This window comes from Tinamus guttatus, unplaced genomic scaffold (assembly GCF_059628265.1).
Source record: "Tinamus guttatus ecotype Peru unplaced genomic scaffold, ASM5962826v1 Tinamus_guttatus_pri_ptg000451l, whole genome shotgun sequence".
In the NCBI taxonomy this organism is placed as follows: domain Eukaryota; kingdom Metazoa; phylum Chordata; class Aves; order Tinamiformes; family Tinamidae; genus Tinamus; species Tinamus guttatus.
This window is the reverse complement of record NW_028288985.1, coordinates 4934291-4951905: the sequence shown is the minus strand read 5'-3', so window position 1 is coordinate 4951905 and position 17615 is coordinate 4934291. Positions and strand designations below refer to the sequence as shown.

Genomic DNA, 17615 nt, shown 5'->3' with positions numbered 1-17615 from the left:
CCCTTAATAATCATTTCTTAGGACTGGATTATGGAGGAAATTGAACTTCTTTGTGGAAACAGGTATAAAAATTTGATCCGCATTCAGTTCTGCCTTATGCGTGTTAGAGTACAACATTCACTGAAACCTTCACGAAAACAATTTCAGTTGTGGAATTTATTCTGTTGACATTTGCTGCTGAAATATACATATATATATATATATATATTCATATACATTTTTCTCTGTTACATACTTCATACAACAGAAGGAAAGAGACTGCTTGCATAACAAGCATTATGCAATTTCCCAAATAAATAATACCCTTGCAGGCAAAAAGATTACTAAATTGTGAAGATTAAGGCTGCAGACATGGTTTTAGAAGCAAAAAGCCTACAAAAATGGCACACAATCCCAAACTTTCCTACTGATTATTGACACTGACATAGCACCCAAAGGTCCAATCAGAAACGGTACCCCAGTGCATAAAAAAAAAAAAAAACCCACACTCCAAAAAACATACTGAGTTTTATCACCACAGGTCTGTGTTAAATCTTAAGGCTGTAAAGAGACCAGCACCAGCTAAAGAACCCTGCATGGGAGCAGCTAGACTTACAGAGTTGTGCTCTGTTTAGGATATTTTCTTCTTGCGCCAGAACAGTTTTATTGCAGCAGGGATAAGTAGATGGAGGGAGGATGGGGAGGAGGAAGATAGCTCCCTTCCTTCATCGCTGGAGTTCTTTGCCAGTGCACCTGCAGGAACACACTATCCCAAGGGAAAAAGCTATACTAAGGAAAAAGCCCAGCGACACCACCATACAAGCAATGCACCCTCACAGAGATGTATACAGTGAGGATGCTTTTCTTTTTTAAAGCAGGCACACACCTAAAGTCAGAAAAGGTACAAGTAACTCGTGGAGTGCAAGAACAGAAGTTAGAAAGAAGGTCAACAGGGCAGCACAGAGAAAAAGAGGCAAAAACTCTGCAAAGCGATTCCAGAGCCCTTATCTTCAAACTCAAAAAAGTAACTTTCATAGGCCTGAAAAAAAATTCTGCTTAAGCTTTTGCTGATCTTACAGCTCTGCCTTTCCACCAGCACTGTCACGTTCCCGATCTGCAGCTCGGCACAGACCTGGCAGCGTGCGAGCTTTCCTGCTCCAGGCAGCACTGATGCTGCCTGTATTTTGGTAGGAGAGGAAAGCTAGAAGATTCAGCGCGCAACTAACAGTAACCTAGAACTTGCACTTAAAACAGACAAGCCATCCAAGAAGTTAAAGAAGCTTGTACTAACTTAAATTCACTTTCTTTGGAAATAAAAGAGGTCCCCTGCAGGTTCAATATCATCAACATCTTCAACTCAGCATAGGGGAGCACAGAAGTAACAGAGAGGGATATCCAGTTTTATCCAAAGGCCGCATTCATCATTCCAGAAACTACAGACCTGAAATTACACACCGGAGCCATATTCCAAACGGAAGTTACATTTATCTCCTCTGAGCAATAAAAACCTTCCCCCCTCCCTTAATTATCCACAGTCAACAGCAGAAAATATTGAACAAACTGGCGCTGATGAAATTCACACACATACAGAACTGGAGGATGAGTTGTAGCAATTCGCTTGGCATCAGTATTACATTTTAATACAAGTTGCTCTTCTCAGAGAAGGGAATTACTTTCTGAATAAATCAATACACTTGACTAGGTGCCATTTTTAGAAAGGAAAATACTAGGCTATGCGCTGACATAAGTCTATCTTTTTTAATTTAGAGGGAGGCAAAAAAAAAAGGTCATTTTTGATGCTGGAGTAAGGTGCCATGGAACTGAAGCATTCAGTCAGCCAATGGAGCCCAAATTACAGTAATCTTGTAATTACAACAACACTTGAGAATTTTGACCATCATCTCGGTGTGCTTAAGACAGTCGTGGACATTAATATCAATAATTTGTGGCACCTGACGCAGAGGAGCACACCCCCAGCTCAGTACCAGCAAGGTGGCAAGTCCTCAGCGCGCAGTCTTACTGCTTGTCTAGCTCAAGTACACAGCTTTCCCAGACAGGTTTGAGCTTGTCAGGAAACAACTACTTTGGAAATCTCAATAACCATTTCAGCTTCCCTAAAAACACAAGCGGTAAAGTGCCAACAAAATTCTGTATTACATGATTTCACAGAAACTTTTGTTCAAAAAAGACAACCAAAAATGTGTATTATTTTCACCAACTGAAGTCATTTCATGTTGGATTCACAATTATGCTGCAATTGAAAATTCCAGCAATTAGAGAAGCAAAAATTAGATTCAGCCAGTTTATAGTGAACAGGTTTCTTCATTTGGTACCTGTTCTGGTGGAAAAGATATTAAAAGAGCTGAGGGGAAAGGCAGAAAAAAAGTGCTTCCACAGGTATCTTCATGGAATCAACACACTAGCACTAAACCCATCCTGGAGGCTCAGTTTCCTGAAGTCTCCACAGTCTCCATCAACACCACCAAAAGGCTTTGCTGGATTCAGGAAGAGCCATGTGTGCTGGCTGGCCACATCCCTAGGCCTTTCAGGGAACCAGAGAAAGTAAAGACGACAGTGGTAGGACCACATCCCGCTCTGAAACCATAACAATCCTGGGGAGAAATACATCATCCTCTACCATACAGCGTTCCTCTGAATACACAGGGATTGCACAGGGCTAGGAGGACAATTTCCCTCAAGGAACTTTCTTTTCAAGTTATGTTCCATTTCCCTAAGCTTGTTGATTACCCCATATAAGTATTAATCACATTGTTTCATATAAGTATTAATTACACTGTTCAGCATAAATTTAACTGCTATGATTCGACCTGCTTCCAGTAGTTCACTGATTCAAAGTGTAATACTCTTGTGACTGAATTGAGACACTGAGCATATCATTTTCATTTTATTCCTTTCAGTTAAAACCCTCACCTGCCCACTGAAAGGTGGTTAATATTCACACTGATCAGATTCATAGTTAAACCAAACCTGATTAAACTGTTTCTTCCCCTTTGTGCCCAAACAAGCCACACAAACACACTAAGGAGGAAAAAAACGTATCACCATTAGCTCATTTGTTAGCAGGGCAAAGGAAGATCTCTTCCTATGAGCTGCTCCAAAACCAAAAAGAAAAACTCTCTTTTGGTTCTTATCTCTGGCACTAAAAGATTCAGTAATCATACAGTAGTAATCAGGCTATCAGACCCTCCTTGGAAGTGGGCCCTTTGCATCCATTCTGCCAGCATGAATCTTTCCTTGCAAACGCCAACACAATTCCACATGCATTATTTATCTGACTTGCTAAATCATACAGTGGGATAATTACTTAACTATTGTAATGCTATTTTGCAATGGCTGTACTCTATTATTCTAATTGATTTTCACAGGACTGTTTGCTGCATCTTTTCAGCACAAGAACATTTTATTCCTGGAGTATAAAATAAATGTTAAAACTTAGCTTTTTAAATCCATGAGCTGGATGTCAAAATTAAATTTTTAAAAGAATAAGTGTATTTTTATAAAAGCAATGTTGATACATTAGTAAGATTCTCATCTCTGATAACAACCACTGATTTTTTTTTTTGAGAACTCCAACAAAACAGAAAAACTTATTAAATAATTAATGTAGTTAAGAAGGAAGTTTTTTTCCTTACAGTAGGGCTTCATTATCCTTATAAGAGACTTTTCCTTATTAGACTTCATATAGCGTAATTGCCAAATGTTTTAAAGGTAAGAATTCTGCAATATTTGCAAACAAAAAGCTTAAGTGAAAGCCTATTTGTACATCTTGCTTAACGACATATTATAAATCTAACCAAGATCAACTTAGGTCTGGGAGAATTCTTATGGTAAAGACCAAGTGAAAACCAACCATTCCATATACTCAACATGATGCAAGTTATACACAGAGCAGCCCAATTAAATGATTATTTATGGCCCCCTATCCCCAGGGTAGTCTTTAGGCTATGCATGCTTTAAGATTAACTCATAACAGTTTTGTGGAGAGATTAATTGGATTTCGAAAAACATTATAGTTCAAAACTAGTAACAGAACTTAGCATTTTTTTCTGCCCCAAGCCAGAAATTCTTCCAGAAGCAGCCTTACTTTAAACCTACTGAAAGTAAAACTCTGAACTAGAGCAAGGAGGAAAAGCAGCATGCAGCTGACCACCAAGCTACCTTACATATTAACAATTTATTGGCTAAATGGGTACAGTTCTGGAGAAGAAATACAAACTTTCTGATCCAAGGGAACACACGGGTATGCAACAGTATAACATTTTTTTTATTCTAACATCAAAAGCCATCAGAAAGAATAAAGTGAAGACAAATGAGAGGCTCTCAAGAATTATGGTCCTGCAATATTTATTAAATATATTAGGTTTACTGTGTATTTTGTTTCTTCCCACTCGAGAATATGATAAAAGGTTTGGTACTAGTTTGGCCACCACCTATTAAATTTTTTAAACAAAATACAAATTTTTATCAGTCTTAGCACTGTTCAAACTTTACAGGCTAGTATAGCAGCAGGATTGAAAGCAATGGAAAATCTGGAGAGCACCTCTATTGAAACAGACACAAATAGGGTTCTTCCCTAGTGCCTCAATTAGGGATGTATACAATGCAATTCATTTCTCAATTCTTTGGGGTATTTTAATCCCTTTAAAAAAAATCTTCAAAAAAAGGTCTTGGAACAAAGCAAGATCACAGAATTGAACAGTGTTAAATCCAATTGCAAGTTATTCCTTTTCTTCTCGATGCATCAGTCTCAGAGGCCTGATGCAGTTTTTGCAGTTGACAAATCTCTGCACTTTCTGCAGCCCCCAGACATGACTCAGAAAACAAAGAACAGCAGATGACATTATCCACAAATGTCAACTACCTGTCCAACCACGACAAATTTTCAAATGCTAACAGACTTGCTAAAAGGGACCAAATGTCATTTAATCCATTTCTTAGAGCAATGTTCCTTATTCCCACACCTGACTAAATAAGCACATTCCTTATGCTATATGCCTCCGTGCTAAAATATGCCACACTAGCTTGTAATGACAAGCTTTTAAAAACAAATAAGTATAGTACATGATTGTACAATTTTGTAGGTTTGAATGCAGAGTGCCAGTGGGAAATCCAGTCTGGTTTACAATGAAGAAAAAGAAATAAAAGGCAAGAGGGAAAAAACTAAAGAGATGGAAATAAAAACAAACTACTGCTAAGTGTTATCCCTGACTCTCCTTACACATTAAAAACAAACCAGAGAACTCTGTTGGCACGGAATTGTTACAGGTACCTTATTATGGACTGTTTTCCATGACTTGCTTGACATGACTAACAGTTGGCAACAGCATGCTTTTTGAGGACAATCTCACCACTTGTGCTTAAAGCTTAAATCTTCATAAATCAATATGCTGAATATTAAGGTGTGATCTCTCACACATTTGCAGTCTAAGTATATGGCATACAGGCTCACAGTTCTACCTCTCTGCTGATTTTTTTTTTTTAACTCATATGAATTGGTTTATTTGTAACTGGAAAAAAAATCTCTTTGTACAAGCATGGAAGCTTTTATTTATTATAAAGCTTCCCTAACACTCCCTGAACGATGGTGAAATGGCTGTGAAAATCGGCACAAGAGCATCACTTCACAGCACACATTTGTACATTTCTTGCAATACAAGAGATACAACCTGTGAATCTCAAAAACAACCACAGGGCAAAGCTTCCAAATGCAAGTGTGTGATCCCAGCTTGCAGTGCTGCTGTGAAACTGCCACTGTAAATAAATCAAAATTTCACAGTTTGAGCCCTGGTTTTACAAACCACCCCTGTGGATAGCACCGGCGTCTAGTGGACACTAACAACATTGGTCTGAAACGCATGAAATCATCTTGACCTCAAATTACAACCAACTTGAGTCACATCCAGTCCTGTAATAGCTATTTCTAATTAATGAATCTTAATTGCTCCTGGAGTACTGTATTCCCACACCTGTGATTAAGCATGTTGCTTACTCTGCTACCCCACATGCAGGAGAATGTAGCTCTAATAATCCCACTGCCTTTAGTGCCCACAAAGTACACTCAGCCAGTTTCACAAGTGAAAACATCCCTATACACAACAGCAAAACAAAATGCACAAAGTCTAACCTCCCTGCCCTTCCAGGAATCATTTCGTAGCTCTAGTACCATTTGCTCTCTTACTACTCTTCCTCTTATTTTTAAAAGATTAGCTACATGGTTTGGAGAACAGGAGACTGAGACATTGTTAAGTCTAACTTTCTGTACAGATTTTTAGAGGACATTTGAAGATTTCAAAGCACTTTCATAAGCCATACGTGGTAGAGACCTCTTATTACATTTGCTTTAGAACCAGGGCAAGTGAAGCACAGAAGTTATGCAGTTATCCGAGGTGGCAGCGACTGACGCGAGCCCCAGCACTGACTCAGCTCCCAGGGCCACGCGCACCGTCCCCCCTCACCGCAGCTCTCTGCCCTGAAGGACATGAAAACATCAACCGGTCAGAGTTGAGGAGTAAAGGAATATCAACTCCTAGCGGCTTGGCCCATGAGAAACGTACACAAGCTACAAAGGAAGAAAAATAATGCAAAAGAAAATACACTGAAAATGTAAAGCTGTAGGTACCCTTCTCTGACGCTGCAAGTAAAGATAGCTTTTTGGAGGGTAGAAGAAATCTCACATAAATATCTTTTTCCAAAAACATTTTGGTTTTTATAGAGGCTGAAAACAACCACTGAAAAGCACCACCATAAATTTGGGCCACCTATTAAACCTGGGGAGGGCGAGAGGGAAAAGCAGCTTGTAGATATGCTTCCATTCACCAAGGAGCTCCATTTCAATGGCCACTAACTTGACTGCTCACAGTTTTGAGATGATCATTTCTTACCGACTAGATTATGAGTGTAACACAGGCTACAACTCCTTAGTGACACAATAAAGCTTTATGAGGACTCAGCTGTTCCAGGTTAGGGATGTTTACAATTTTATACCATAACTTCATATGTGAGCAGAAGACATGATGTTTCATTGATCCATAAAATCCCACACTTACTGACAACAAAAGCCTTGCTGCAGAAGACTTATTTTAAACTGATAAATTACTCTTGCTTTATTTTCTTGTAGCAATAAAAGGTAAAACACACACACACAAAAAGTTACTTTTGACAGTCTTTATTCTGTCTATATTTCACTTCCTAGACAAAAGCAGAACCACAGTCCTAAAGTGCTTCCAAAACAGGTGCATAAAGACAATTAAACGTACATAATTTCTCCCAGATTATTCGCAGTTTTTACAATAAGCAGTTTCTGTAACATGGGCTTGCCTGTAGCTAACGCTGTGCCCAGACTGGGAGCATTTCACACTGAATCCTCCTGGTTGGACTGCTCCGCACGCTGATGACTGCTACAGATCACAAATGGAAACAGTTTTGTTTCCCTCCTCCCCGCTTTCTCCACAAGGCACCTGTAATAACTCAGTAATAGCAGCAAAGGGGCAGCAGGCAGAGCCTCCTGGCTGTATTAGCATTACAGAGGAAGCCTCTCCTGCTGCTGCTAATGATGTGCGCTCCCCTGCTATCCCCAGGAGACAAATGACTGTGCGGGCTGATTGACTCCATCACAGAGCCATGGTCCATCAGCCTATTGCCTCTCTTATTGAGATCTCATCTCGGGAAGGGAAAGTGCTCGGCTCCGCTTCCGAAAAAAACAGCGAAAGCACTTTCAGAATAAGAGCTCCTGAACACGTAAGCAGAGGCAAATGTTTCAGCAGAACCTCTGCATGTATTTCCAACAATCTGCATGAACGTATATGTCTGCTTTGTTCAAACACAACAAATAAGATTTATGGCTTTGCATTAATCCAGGTTTTTTTTTAATAAATGGATGAAACACTATACGCAATAAATTACTTGATGAAGCTAAAACACAGAAAGTGAACATAACCCCACAGATTAAAGAATGGTAAACTGAGGATATCTAACTAGTTGGTTTGCTAAAATGTGAATTCCTGCTCCTTTTGCACAGGCTCAAAATTGCAGAGGTGTTATATTATTGACACCTGTGACTGGAGGTGATGGAAAATACAAATCCTTCCAGCACCTACAGTTGCTAGTCTAGCAACACCAGAAATGGAGAAAGCCTACACAGTACGTACTAAAATATGGAATATTTCATCTCTCTATAAATTACTGTACAACGTATGCCTTAAAATGTGTGCCAGTCATAAGGTTAAAATCAATTCAACTATTACAAAGACTTCTCTTGTTACGAAAAACAACACAATTTTATATTTTTAGTTTGAGACCTCTCATATTTTTCCACAGTCAGGTCAGTGCCTTAGTCCCCTAAACATGAAGATACATAGTTAAATATCAGCTCTCCTGGTTTCAGGATCCCTATTTCAACTCCATCCAATAATTTCATCTACCTGGCTGCCTTTTTAAAATAAATAAATAAATAACTTTCAGAAACATGCGAACAGAGTCTATAGTAAAATACAATCAAAACAATGCCCAGTTTTAGTTAGTTTTGCTAAGTTAGTTTTGGTTTTTTTCTGAGAATCGTCACCTGACTAGGAAGATACTGAGTTACAGAGCAGCCATATGAAAACCATGAGGGCAGCAAAAATAAAGAATGCCTTTCCTTTCGCCACAGCTGAAGCAGTCAGAATTACAATCTTCCCAATGTTTAACAGACAGTGACTTTGTTGATATACCAATTAGCACTTTACAATAAAGAACATGCTCCCAATTAATATCTGGCTTACGGGAAGAACGATGCTAAAAATTTGCTCATAACTCCAGATGTACCAAAAAAAGTGTGAACAGGGCCCTGATTAATGAGAAAGAATGTCTGCACAAAAGCTGACCAACATATTTGGCATGTGTCACTATGTAAAGTGAACTTACGTTAACGAAATACTGGGACATTTTCACATTATTGAATCATATCATGTAAATCTGGACATCTGCTTCAAGTAGCATATGATGGATATTCTGTATTTGTGGTCTTTTTTTTTTTTTGACATGTTTTATATAAATGTGAAGCAGAAGTAATTTGCTCTTACTTGTCTGAAATACGCACACTTTTAATAAATAAATATTCACAAGCCTCCTGCAAAAATACTTCCCTAATAAAAAGGTCTCAATTTCTCCTCCTTCTCTTGGAAGGAGGAGGGTACAGAGATGTAAAGTACAGCTACAAAACACAGCTGTATCCATAGTCTGTATGAATCTCATTTCGGGTCAGAGCTGCTTGTTATGAAACTCCAGCGCACCTTGCAAGTGACCTACATTGTGCAATTGAAACCCAGTAACCTCCAGAACCACCTGAAAGCCCACAAAATAGGTCAGTGGGTTTCCTCATAAGAGGAGTTACACAGGTGAGAAGGCATGCACCCAGCAAAGAACAGTCAAAGGGCATCCTTCGCCTCCCTCACGGAGGAACACACTGCAAAGCGTATTTTTCACCCTGCAGCTGTATTTGTGCATACTGTCAGGACTACCCTAAAGGAAACTGAGCTTCTGCTTTGATGCTTATCAAGGGACCTGGGAAGAACTTGTCTCTTCTTCCAAGTATGGGAAGTAGGAAGAAAAGATGCACTTCAGCAAGAAACCCTAAGCCTATCAACAGCAAAGCTCTTTAACTCACATTCCTAATGCAAGGGGTGCCTTGCAGTAGGCAGAGTGACACATGGTTCATAATGAACAGCAAACCAACGAGGCGGGAGTTACAGCAGGGGTATCCAAGCTAAGGCACAAAAGCTGGATACAGCCAGCCACAGGAATTCACGGAGCCCACAGCCCATTCCCTGGCATCTCTCATCCCTCAAGGGTCTTGACTCACATGAATTGTTTTCAGAGGACTAACAATTCAACCAGAATAAAACCCCACAGCATCAGGGGCTTGGGGTGGGGAATATTAATAAGCAGTGTAATAGAAGGAAGCCAAGACCCTGTAGGAGTCAAGGGTGCCAACAGAGAGCTGCTCTTTGCACCCACCACTTCCCTCCTCTCGGCTATTACACATGGCAACACTGCACAAACTTTTCCTTTTCCAGTTCATACAATACAAGGTTCATACAATACAATACTTATTTAATGAGTCCCCGGTAGGGTGCAAAATATACATGCCAGTCTTACTGATTTACCAGCTTTTCCATAGCAAGCTGACAGCAACATGAAACAATCAGGTCAATTTAAGAAAGGCATGCGGAGAAAGTTGCTCTGCATTCCTCTGCCTACAAGTTCTTCACAAGGATCTACAGAGAAAGAAGAGGCCGGTATCGCAGTGGATGTACTGCCTGTTCGCAGCAATGAGAGAAAGTTGCGTGCCCCCTCCTCCTACACACACACACTTTGATTTAGATTCCTATCTCCAAAAGAAGCAATCTATGGAGGAAGGGAAAAAATGAACAACCTCCATGCTGCAGATCACTGGTAACTGTAACATAGTATCCCCGTTTATCAATGAAACCTTTTCACCGTGGCCAACAGAAATAAGAAACAGATCTTTAAGCCCTAGCTTCTACCACCATTTAACCCAAACAAGAAAAACATGTGAAAATAACACATTATCTACACTAAGATTTTAGTTTGTTGTTTAACATAATTATTCCTAGCAAGAAAGCACCACAACAAGTATAGTTATCTATCCTTAACAGGATCTTCAGAAACAACAAACGGTAGAAGAAAACTGCGCCACAGCAGCCAGCAGAGCACCTGCCCTGTGCTTGTCACCTGCTGCGCTTCCAAGCGCCCAAATTTGAAAGCTATAGCTCAGAGATACTCCAGGATGCTGCAGGTCAATAGTGAGGATACTCCCTGCTAAGAACTATTTCCCAGAGGCACTAAGACCCAAGAGGAAAACCTGCGGTCATGGTAATGAGATCATTAATGTCAGATCCAAACAGTAGCAGAGAGCAAATAAGGACACAGTTCCATTGCTCTCAGGCAGAAGCACAAGATACTGATCTTATGCCAGTTTACACTCACAGCAGGATGGCAGATAATAGCTGGTCAGATTAAGTCTCACAGACTAACTCTGAACTGGTTAAAAACTATGTTTAAAATGAATCTATACCAGCAGGCAGCTTATAATGGATCATTACTTTGAAGCATCTGGCTATGACATTTTTGGTCCAAGAACATAAATTGTGAAGGCAGACTTAGTATATTGTAAAATCACAGCATCAGAGCTCAGGCTTTCCTGCAAACAATTAGTGTTTTCTGCTTTTAAAACACAAAATTTGCAGAGGCTCCACCTAATTCCTAGCTCCCACATGCTAGTGTATTTGCCAAAGTTAGCAAAAGATGTCTTAATCTACAACTCAGTTAACATCTAATTAGCTTCAGACAATGCCAGTAAACAAGATAGGAGGAAACAAAGAGTTCTAAAGAATTCCTTAGGTGTGGGCAAATACTTTGTAAATACCTAGAGAACTCCAACACCTAAGCAGAACTATGCTGTTCTCATTCATTAAGGACAACACACACTCCGGTGGTTGAGGGGACACTACCCACAATCTGGGCCACCATGCACTTGCACAACTCTGAATAGCGACCATGTGCCAGTACATAAACCAATATTCTAGAGTACAAGCCCCAGCTTTACTTCCACAACAGCTTTTTCCAGAAGAGTCACATAGTCCATTTTTACAGCTTAAGCCACTCACTGCGAAACACTTGCTAATGCAGGTCAAAGATATTTAACATGAAAGAAGTGAATGAAACCACTTAGTTTCCAAACTAGACAACAACTATACAATAAAACAAGAATTTTTAAGCACAGTCCCACAAACAGATGGCAAATAGGCTAGGGATATTCATTCTATAGAGGTCAGAATCATAAGCTTGATTCCTCATTCCAGGAATAGCAGGGCTATCTAGTGCCTATTCTTGTCAGCTCAGCTGGGATACAGAACAGGGGAATACTTTTCAGTAGTGACATGGACAGTAGTTTATGTCCTTTAAGGCAGTACCTTAGATACCAAAAACATGCAAAAAAAAATTTCTGGAGAACACACTGAAGGATGACCAGTATGAAAGACACCTGTTCTGCACAAGAGGATATTCATTCAAAAATTATGTTGAATAGTTTCAGCCTGGCCTCTTCCCAACTTTAAGGAAAAACAAGGATGCAAGGGGAGAGAGAGAGACGTTTATGACGTATATTCCCTGAATACTCCAGAATGAAAGACATGTTCAAATCACTCAGTGGTATCTCCAAACCACACAGTAGGTCTACAGACAGTAGTGACAAGCACAACAGAAATGATTACTGGTAAACGCATGCCCAGCAAAGGGCATATGTGCTACAACTTGTTTTCACACTGAAAAGTCCTGGGGATTTTTAATCTGCATGTCAGACATCCAGTTGCCGCTCTCGCGGCTGCCACTGACCTTTTTTTCAGTACATTTCTCTGTAATCAAAGCACACTGATGGTAAAGGATGTGAAGCTGGGCAAAGAAAGCACTTATCCTGAAGTTAAAGATACAGAAAACCTCAGAAAAGTTCCATCACCTCCCACGTTTGCTTATACATCCAAACAGAAGATTTCACAAAATTACAAATATCATTGCTATGTGCTGGTTCTTCTCTAGGAGCCTGACCTCTGTGAAATCAGGGAGGTTACTCCATTTCACAAGGGAGTTTTAAAGCAACCCCACTCAGAAAGATGGTGAGCGGCTGTGCCAAGAGCAGAGAGGAAGTTACAAGAGGTGTGTAAGAACACAACATACGTAAACCAAAAGAGAAAAAGAGGGAGGGGAGCAGCAATACCTTTAAGAAAACAAATGGAAACAGGGAACTGTAGTCTACCTTCAAATAGGAACATGCAACTCCCTGCAGTATCAGGAGGAAATACAAGGCCAAGTTCTGCCCTAACATTCTTACAAAGTCCAAAGTAAACTTTCCTTCTATGTTTGAAGAAGTAATGGATATTGGAAGGGAATGTGTGTTTGTGGAGCAAAGTTCCCAGCAGAAGTTTGAATTCAAGCCTTCTGCTGTGTTCAGGCACCAACTGAGCTCCACCAGAGCAAACCACCGGAACAACCACAGGACACCAGTGGAAGCAGTGACTAGCACCAGTGCCCTCATCCGTTACACCAACACAAAACATCTAGGAAAGAAAAGCACTGCAAACCCCAGCAGGCACATTACCATTATTCATTTCTGAGCTAGCTGGTTACATTGCCATCATGCTGAACTGAATGCCGGGCAGAACACAGCTCGAGTCTTCCACAGAAGGAAAGCCTTAGAAAACCCAAACGCTCCATACTTGATGCACTTGCCTGAACAGAGAGGAATAAAGTTCAACCATTAAAAAAAAAACAAGAACAGAACTGAGAAAAGTGGATGAGTGACATACTATAACAAAGCTAATATTAGTATAATCACTGCAAGTTTAACACAGTCTTCACATGGAAACTTTGGAATTCTCTTGAGATTGATTTGACCTATTTTTCTTATAAAGCATACCTGAAATATTTACAAACAGCCTCTTAAAGAACTGTTCCGCTGCCGATTTAACTGTTCAGTGTCTACAGTGATTTCGACTGTAAAAAACACCACTGTGTTTAAAGCACCTTTCACAAAAACTAGGGGACGGTCTCAAAGAATAGAAAGCGGATAGTCAGATCCAAGAAAGTAAAACATATAAGTGCTTCCAGTTACCCTCCCACACATCACACAAAGATTATATCAAGTTTATAAAACATACACAGTGAGAATTAGCTGAAGTGCAAACTAGTTCACAAATCGGAGAACATTTATCAGCCAAAGTAAATTCTACAGCAAATAATTGACTTCACAGATGAGTTAAAAAAAACTAGGTCATACCAAATCTTAATAAAAGAAAAAAAAATGGGCATACCATAATTACACAATAGTTTGATACAAAAGTTGCCTGATCATATCTATGATGCCCTTTTTAAAACTACTACTTCTTTAAATAACGTTTATCAGAAGCTTATCTCCATTATCTAAGCAAATCTTAACCAGACATGGTAGTTTTAAGTGTAGATAAGCATCATGAAATTGTCAAATTACAAATTAAGCTGTTGATCCAACATCTTACAGATTTGATACAAAAAAAAAGATCAGAAACCACATATTTCAAGTAAGAAGTTATCAAACACAAGTCACAAAGTTTCATTACGTTAGTGTTTTATAAAAAAATTCTGTAGAATTTCCCAACCATTTACTTATACGTCACATACTGTAACACTCAAAGTAATCCCACATCAAAGAACGTCGACCTCTGAGATCTTCTCAATACACAGAGTTCACTCATAACTGAAAGAAGGGTGATTGAATGTTGTATTTATTCATAAATTAATATGCAAGAAGAGATGACGGTCCATTGAATATTAAGTACTTTTTCAAATTCTACAAACAAAAGTAATTCAAAAAGCAGCAAAAAAATGAATAGAAAGCTGATGAATTAAATGAATTAAAATTAGAAGCCATTCATAAGAGTCCATTAAAAGCTAAACAGAAGTACAACGTTCTAGACCCACAGATCACATCTGCAAACAAGGCTACATTTCTTAACCTGAAATCATCAATTGCCATCCCTCTTAAGGACCCTCGAAGGGACAAAACATCTCACTATCCGAACAAATGTTTTATAATTAGCATTAAAAATAAAGTAAGAACATGTGAGAGAAAGCTTCTGCTCTCAAAATGAACATCAGTATGGTGGCCAAATGAAAATGATCCAGTATAATACAAGATATGATCCATATGGATTCCTACATCTCATTAAGCCTCTCCTCCTACAAACACTTATGCACATGCTTGACATTATGTTGTGAGAGCTTTCAGGGGCTGCAAGACCAGACACTGGAGTAGCGCGGCTGAAGACGAGGTAACTGCACGACCAACGTGCTCTACCTGAACCCTGCAACCGGGAAACCACGAAAACGGAACCCCAGAGAAACAAACTGTGCCTCGAAGGTTTATTGCATGACAAAATGAGATTTAGCAAAACTAATGAAGAATCACGTCTACCAGCATATACAACACGACCACCTCACTCAACACCTCACTCGATGGATATCAATTTTAAATAAGATAGTTAAGTTCAACACCTCAGAACACAGACATGCTCAGAATCAACAGGCATCATAAAATACAGTTAAGTACTACAACACTATACTGCTGTAACCATCTGATAAAGTTTCAATGGCCTAGAGCATGTTTCCATTAAAAAATAATAATCAAAAAAAAAGTAGGCACTTCACATTGTTTAAAGCACTGTGCAAGCACCAACTAACTGAATATACTCGAAACCTCCTTGGTTAATTGAGTCAAGATACCCAAGTCATGGGAGTATCTCAAAATACTGTTTCACACAAAAGGGAAAAACGATGCTTTTCACAGCTGAACTCTTAGGGAACTGCTTCCTTGGCAAAGAAAAACCATGTGATCTCAAATTTCAAATGCATAGTATTTATAATAAGAAAATTCAGAAATCAACATTTTAGAATAAATCAGAACAAAAAACACTGAGCACTGCATCCCTACTTTACCAGCAACCAATAGGTTCCAGGATAAACCTCCCGAATCCATTAGCTGGGAGCGTGCAAAAAAAAAAGATTTTTTTTTTAATATTAAATTAGCTACTTTGTCAATTTCAGCATCTTGCAAAGACTGCTGCTCTGCACAGGGTAATCAGCAAGAACTAAAGCTTTCAGAAATCCGCACCATCCCCACGCTGGGTATAAAGCCGATCTCTTTTGGATGACAACAGACACAGGAGATCAACGCCGCAGGGAGGGAGCTGCCGCTCTCGCAGCATCTTTAGTTTCATCTGTTTCCATTCGGGCCCTAATCCTCAATTACTTCTCCTCCTGTAGGAAACATGGGGAAAAATCTCTGCCCGAAACACATAAAACTATCCTCAACGGACCAAAACCGGGACATTTGTGACTGCTTGGAGACCTTTAAGCTGTCTGTCTTAAATTGACATGAAGCAAAAAGAAAGCACAGAACAACAGAAAGACCCAGGTCCCTACCATGCTCATAACACGAGCTGCGCAGGTCTTGACAAGTGCTCCAAGGAGAACTTCTCAAATTCGTGTATGTTTTTGTTAAATGGGAACCAAAGGGACTGCACTGGGACCCGAGGAGGGACTCAAGCAACCCCGGGGCAGCGACGGAAATCAACAGGTCGTGCACGGGGGCCCAGCCGCGTACCTGGTGGAGGTGCCTTTCCGGACGTCGCAGATGCTGCACTTGAAGGCCTCCGCGCTGTTCCTGAAGGTGCACACGCTGCAGTCCCAAAAGCCCTCGTCCGCCGCGGGTTTTGCTTGCCTTTTTGGCCTTGAGGAGGGAGGGGAAAAAAAAAAGGAGAGAGAGAGGGAGGGAGAAAAAGTGTGTGTGCGCGTGTGTGTTTGGGGAGGAGGAGAAAAGAAGCAGGAGGAGGAGAGAGCAGGAGGAGGAGAGAAAGAAAACACACACACACGCATTAGAAACCATATTATAAAGACCCCAACCCCGGCGGATCCTCTGCTCCCCTCCCCGCGCTCCGCCGGGGAAGGGGAGAAGGAGCCACCGACGGTCGCCCCCTGCTAACGGCCGCCCCGGGCAGCGGCCGCCGAGGGAAGAGGGAGCTCCCCCCGCGCCCTCCGTTTTTTTGTTATTTTAATATATTATTATGATGATTATTTTCACGGCGGGGGCGGGCGGCTGGAGTTTAAAGGCCGGGCGGGAGGCGTGTTCCGCCCCCCCCCACCCCGGCCCCACGGCCGCCTCCACCTTGTTAAATCTCCCTTTGTCTGGCAGGAGCGGGAGCAGCGGAGCCGCCATGGCTGCTCCGGCACCGGAGGAGCCCTGGCACGGGCAGCGGGGGGGAGACACGCGCGCTTCTCCCCCCTCACTTCTCCTCGCCGCTGCCCTTCCACGCTCCCTCCATCTTAGCGAGCCGCGCTCCGCAGCCCCCGCGCCGGCGGCTTCCCCCTACCTGCCCGGCAGGCAGGCGCCACACGGGCGCCGCTGCTCTTCCTCCTCCTCCTCCTCCTTCCTCCTCCTCGCGCACTCCCTCCATCTTAGGCGCCCCGCGCCCCCCCGCACGCAACTACCACAGCGGGCCTAGCGGCGCCGCCGCCATCCGCCCGGGCGGCCCCGCCGCCCCCCGCCGCGCCGCCTCCATCTTGTGTGTCCCGGCACCCCCCCGCGCCGCGCCGCCCCCCGCTCACCTGGTCGGGCTCTTCTTGTCGCCCATGACCATGGATCGGGGCCGCCCCTGCGCCGCGCACAAAGGGACACGCCGAGAGGGGGCCGGCGCTGCGGCGGGGCCACGGGCTGCTCCTCGGCCGCTCGTGCCGCTGCCAGGCGCCGCTCCAGACGAGCAGCGCAGCCCGGCGCCCTCCTCGCCGCTCCTCTCCTCTCTCCGCCGCTCCTCGCCTCGCCTTCCCTCCCTCCCTTCCTCCCCGCCCCGCGCCGCGCCGCGCCGCTCCGGCGGGCGGAGCTCCCGCCGCCGCCGCCGATGGGGGCGGCCCCGGCCCGGGCAGCGCCGCCCGCACCTGCCCCGCGCTCCGCCCGGGGGCCCGCGTGGGGCTCCCCCTCCGCGCGGGGCGCGAGTGCCCGGCCCGACGGGGGGGCCCGGCCCACGCGCGGC

General features: G+C 42.3%; 1 protein-coding gene across 1 annotated transcript in view; it reads right to left on the bottom strand.

The window, feature by feature from the left end:
• Nucleotides 1-17395, bottom strand: part of RYBP (RING1 and YY1 binding protein) — a 40174-nt gene extending 22779 nt beyond the window's left edge. Inside the window, exons 1-2 of the mRNA XM_088532078.1 lie at nucleotides 17194-17395; nucleotides 16193-16318 (exon numbers count right to left, since the gene is read on the bottom strand). Of these exons, the coding sequence (XP_088388204.1) occupies nucleotides 16193-16318; nucleotides 17194-17225 (158 nt within the window). The 5' untranslated portion in view covers nucleotides 17226-17395. The remainder of the gene's footprint in view (nucleotides 1-16192; nucleotides 16319-17193) is intronic.
• Between the last annotated feature and the right edge of the window lie 220 nt (nucleotides 17396-17615).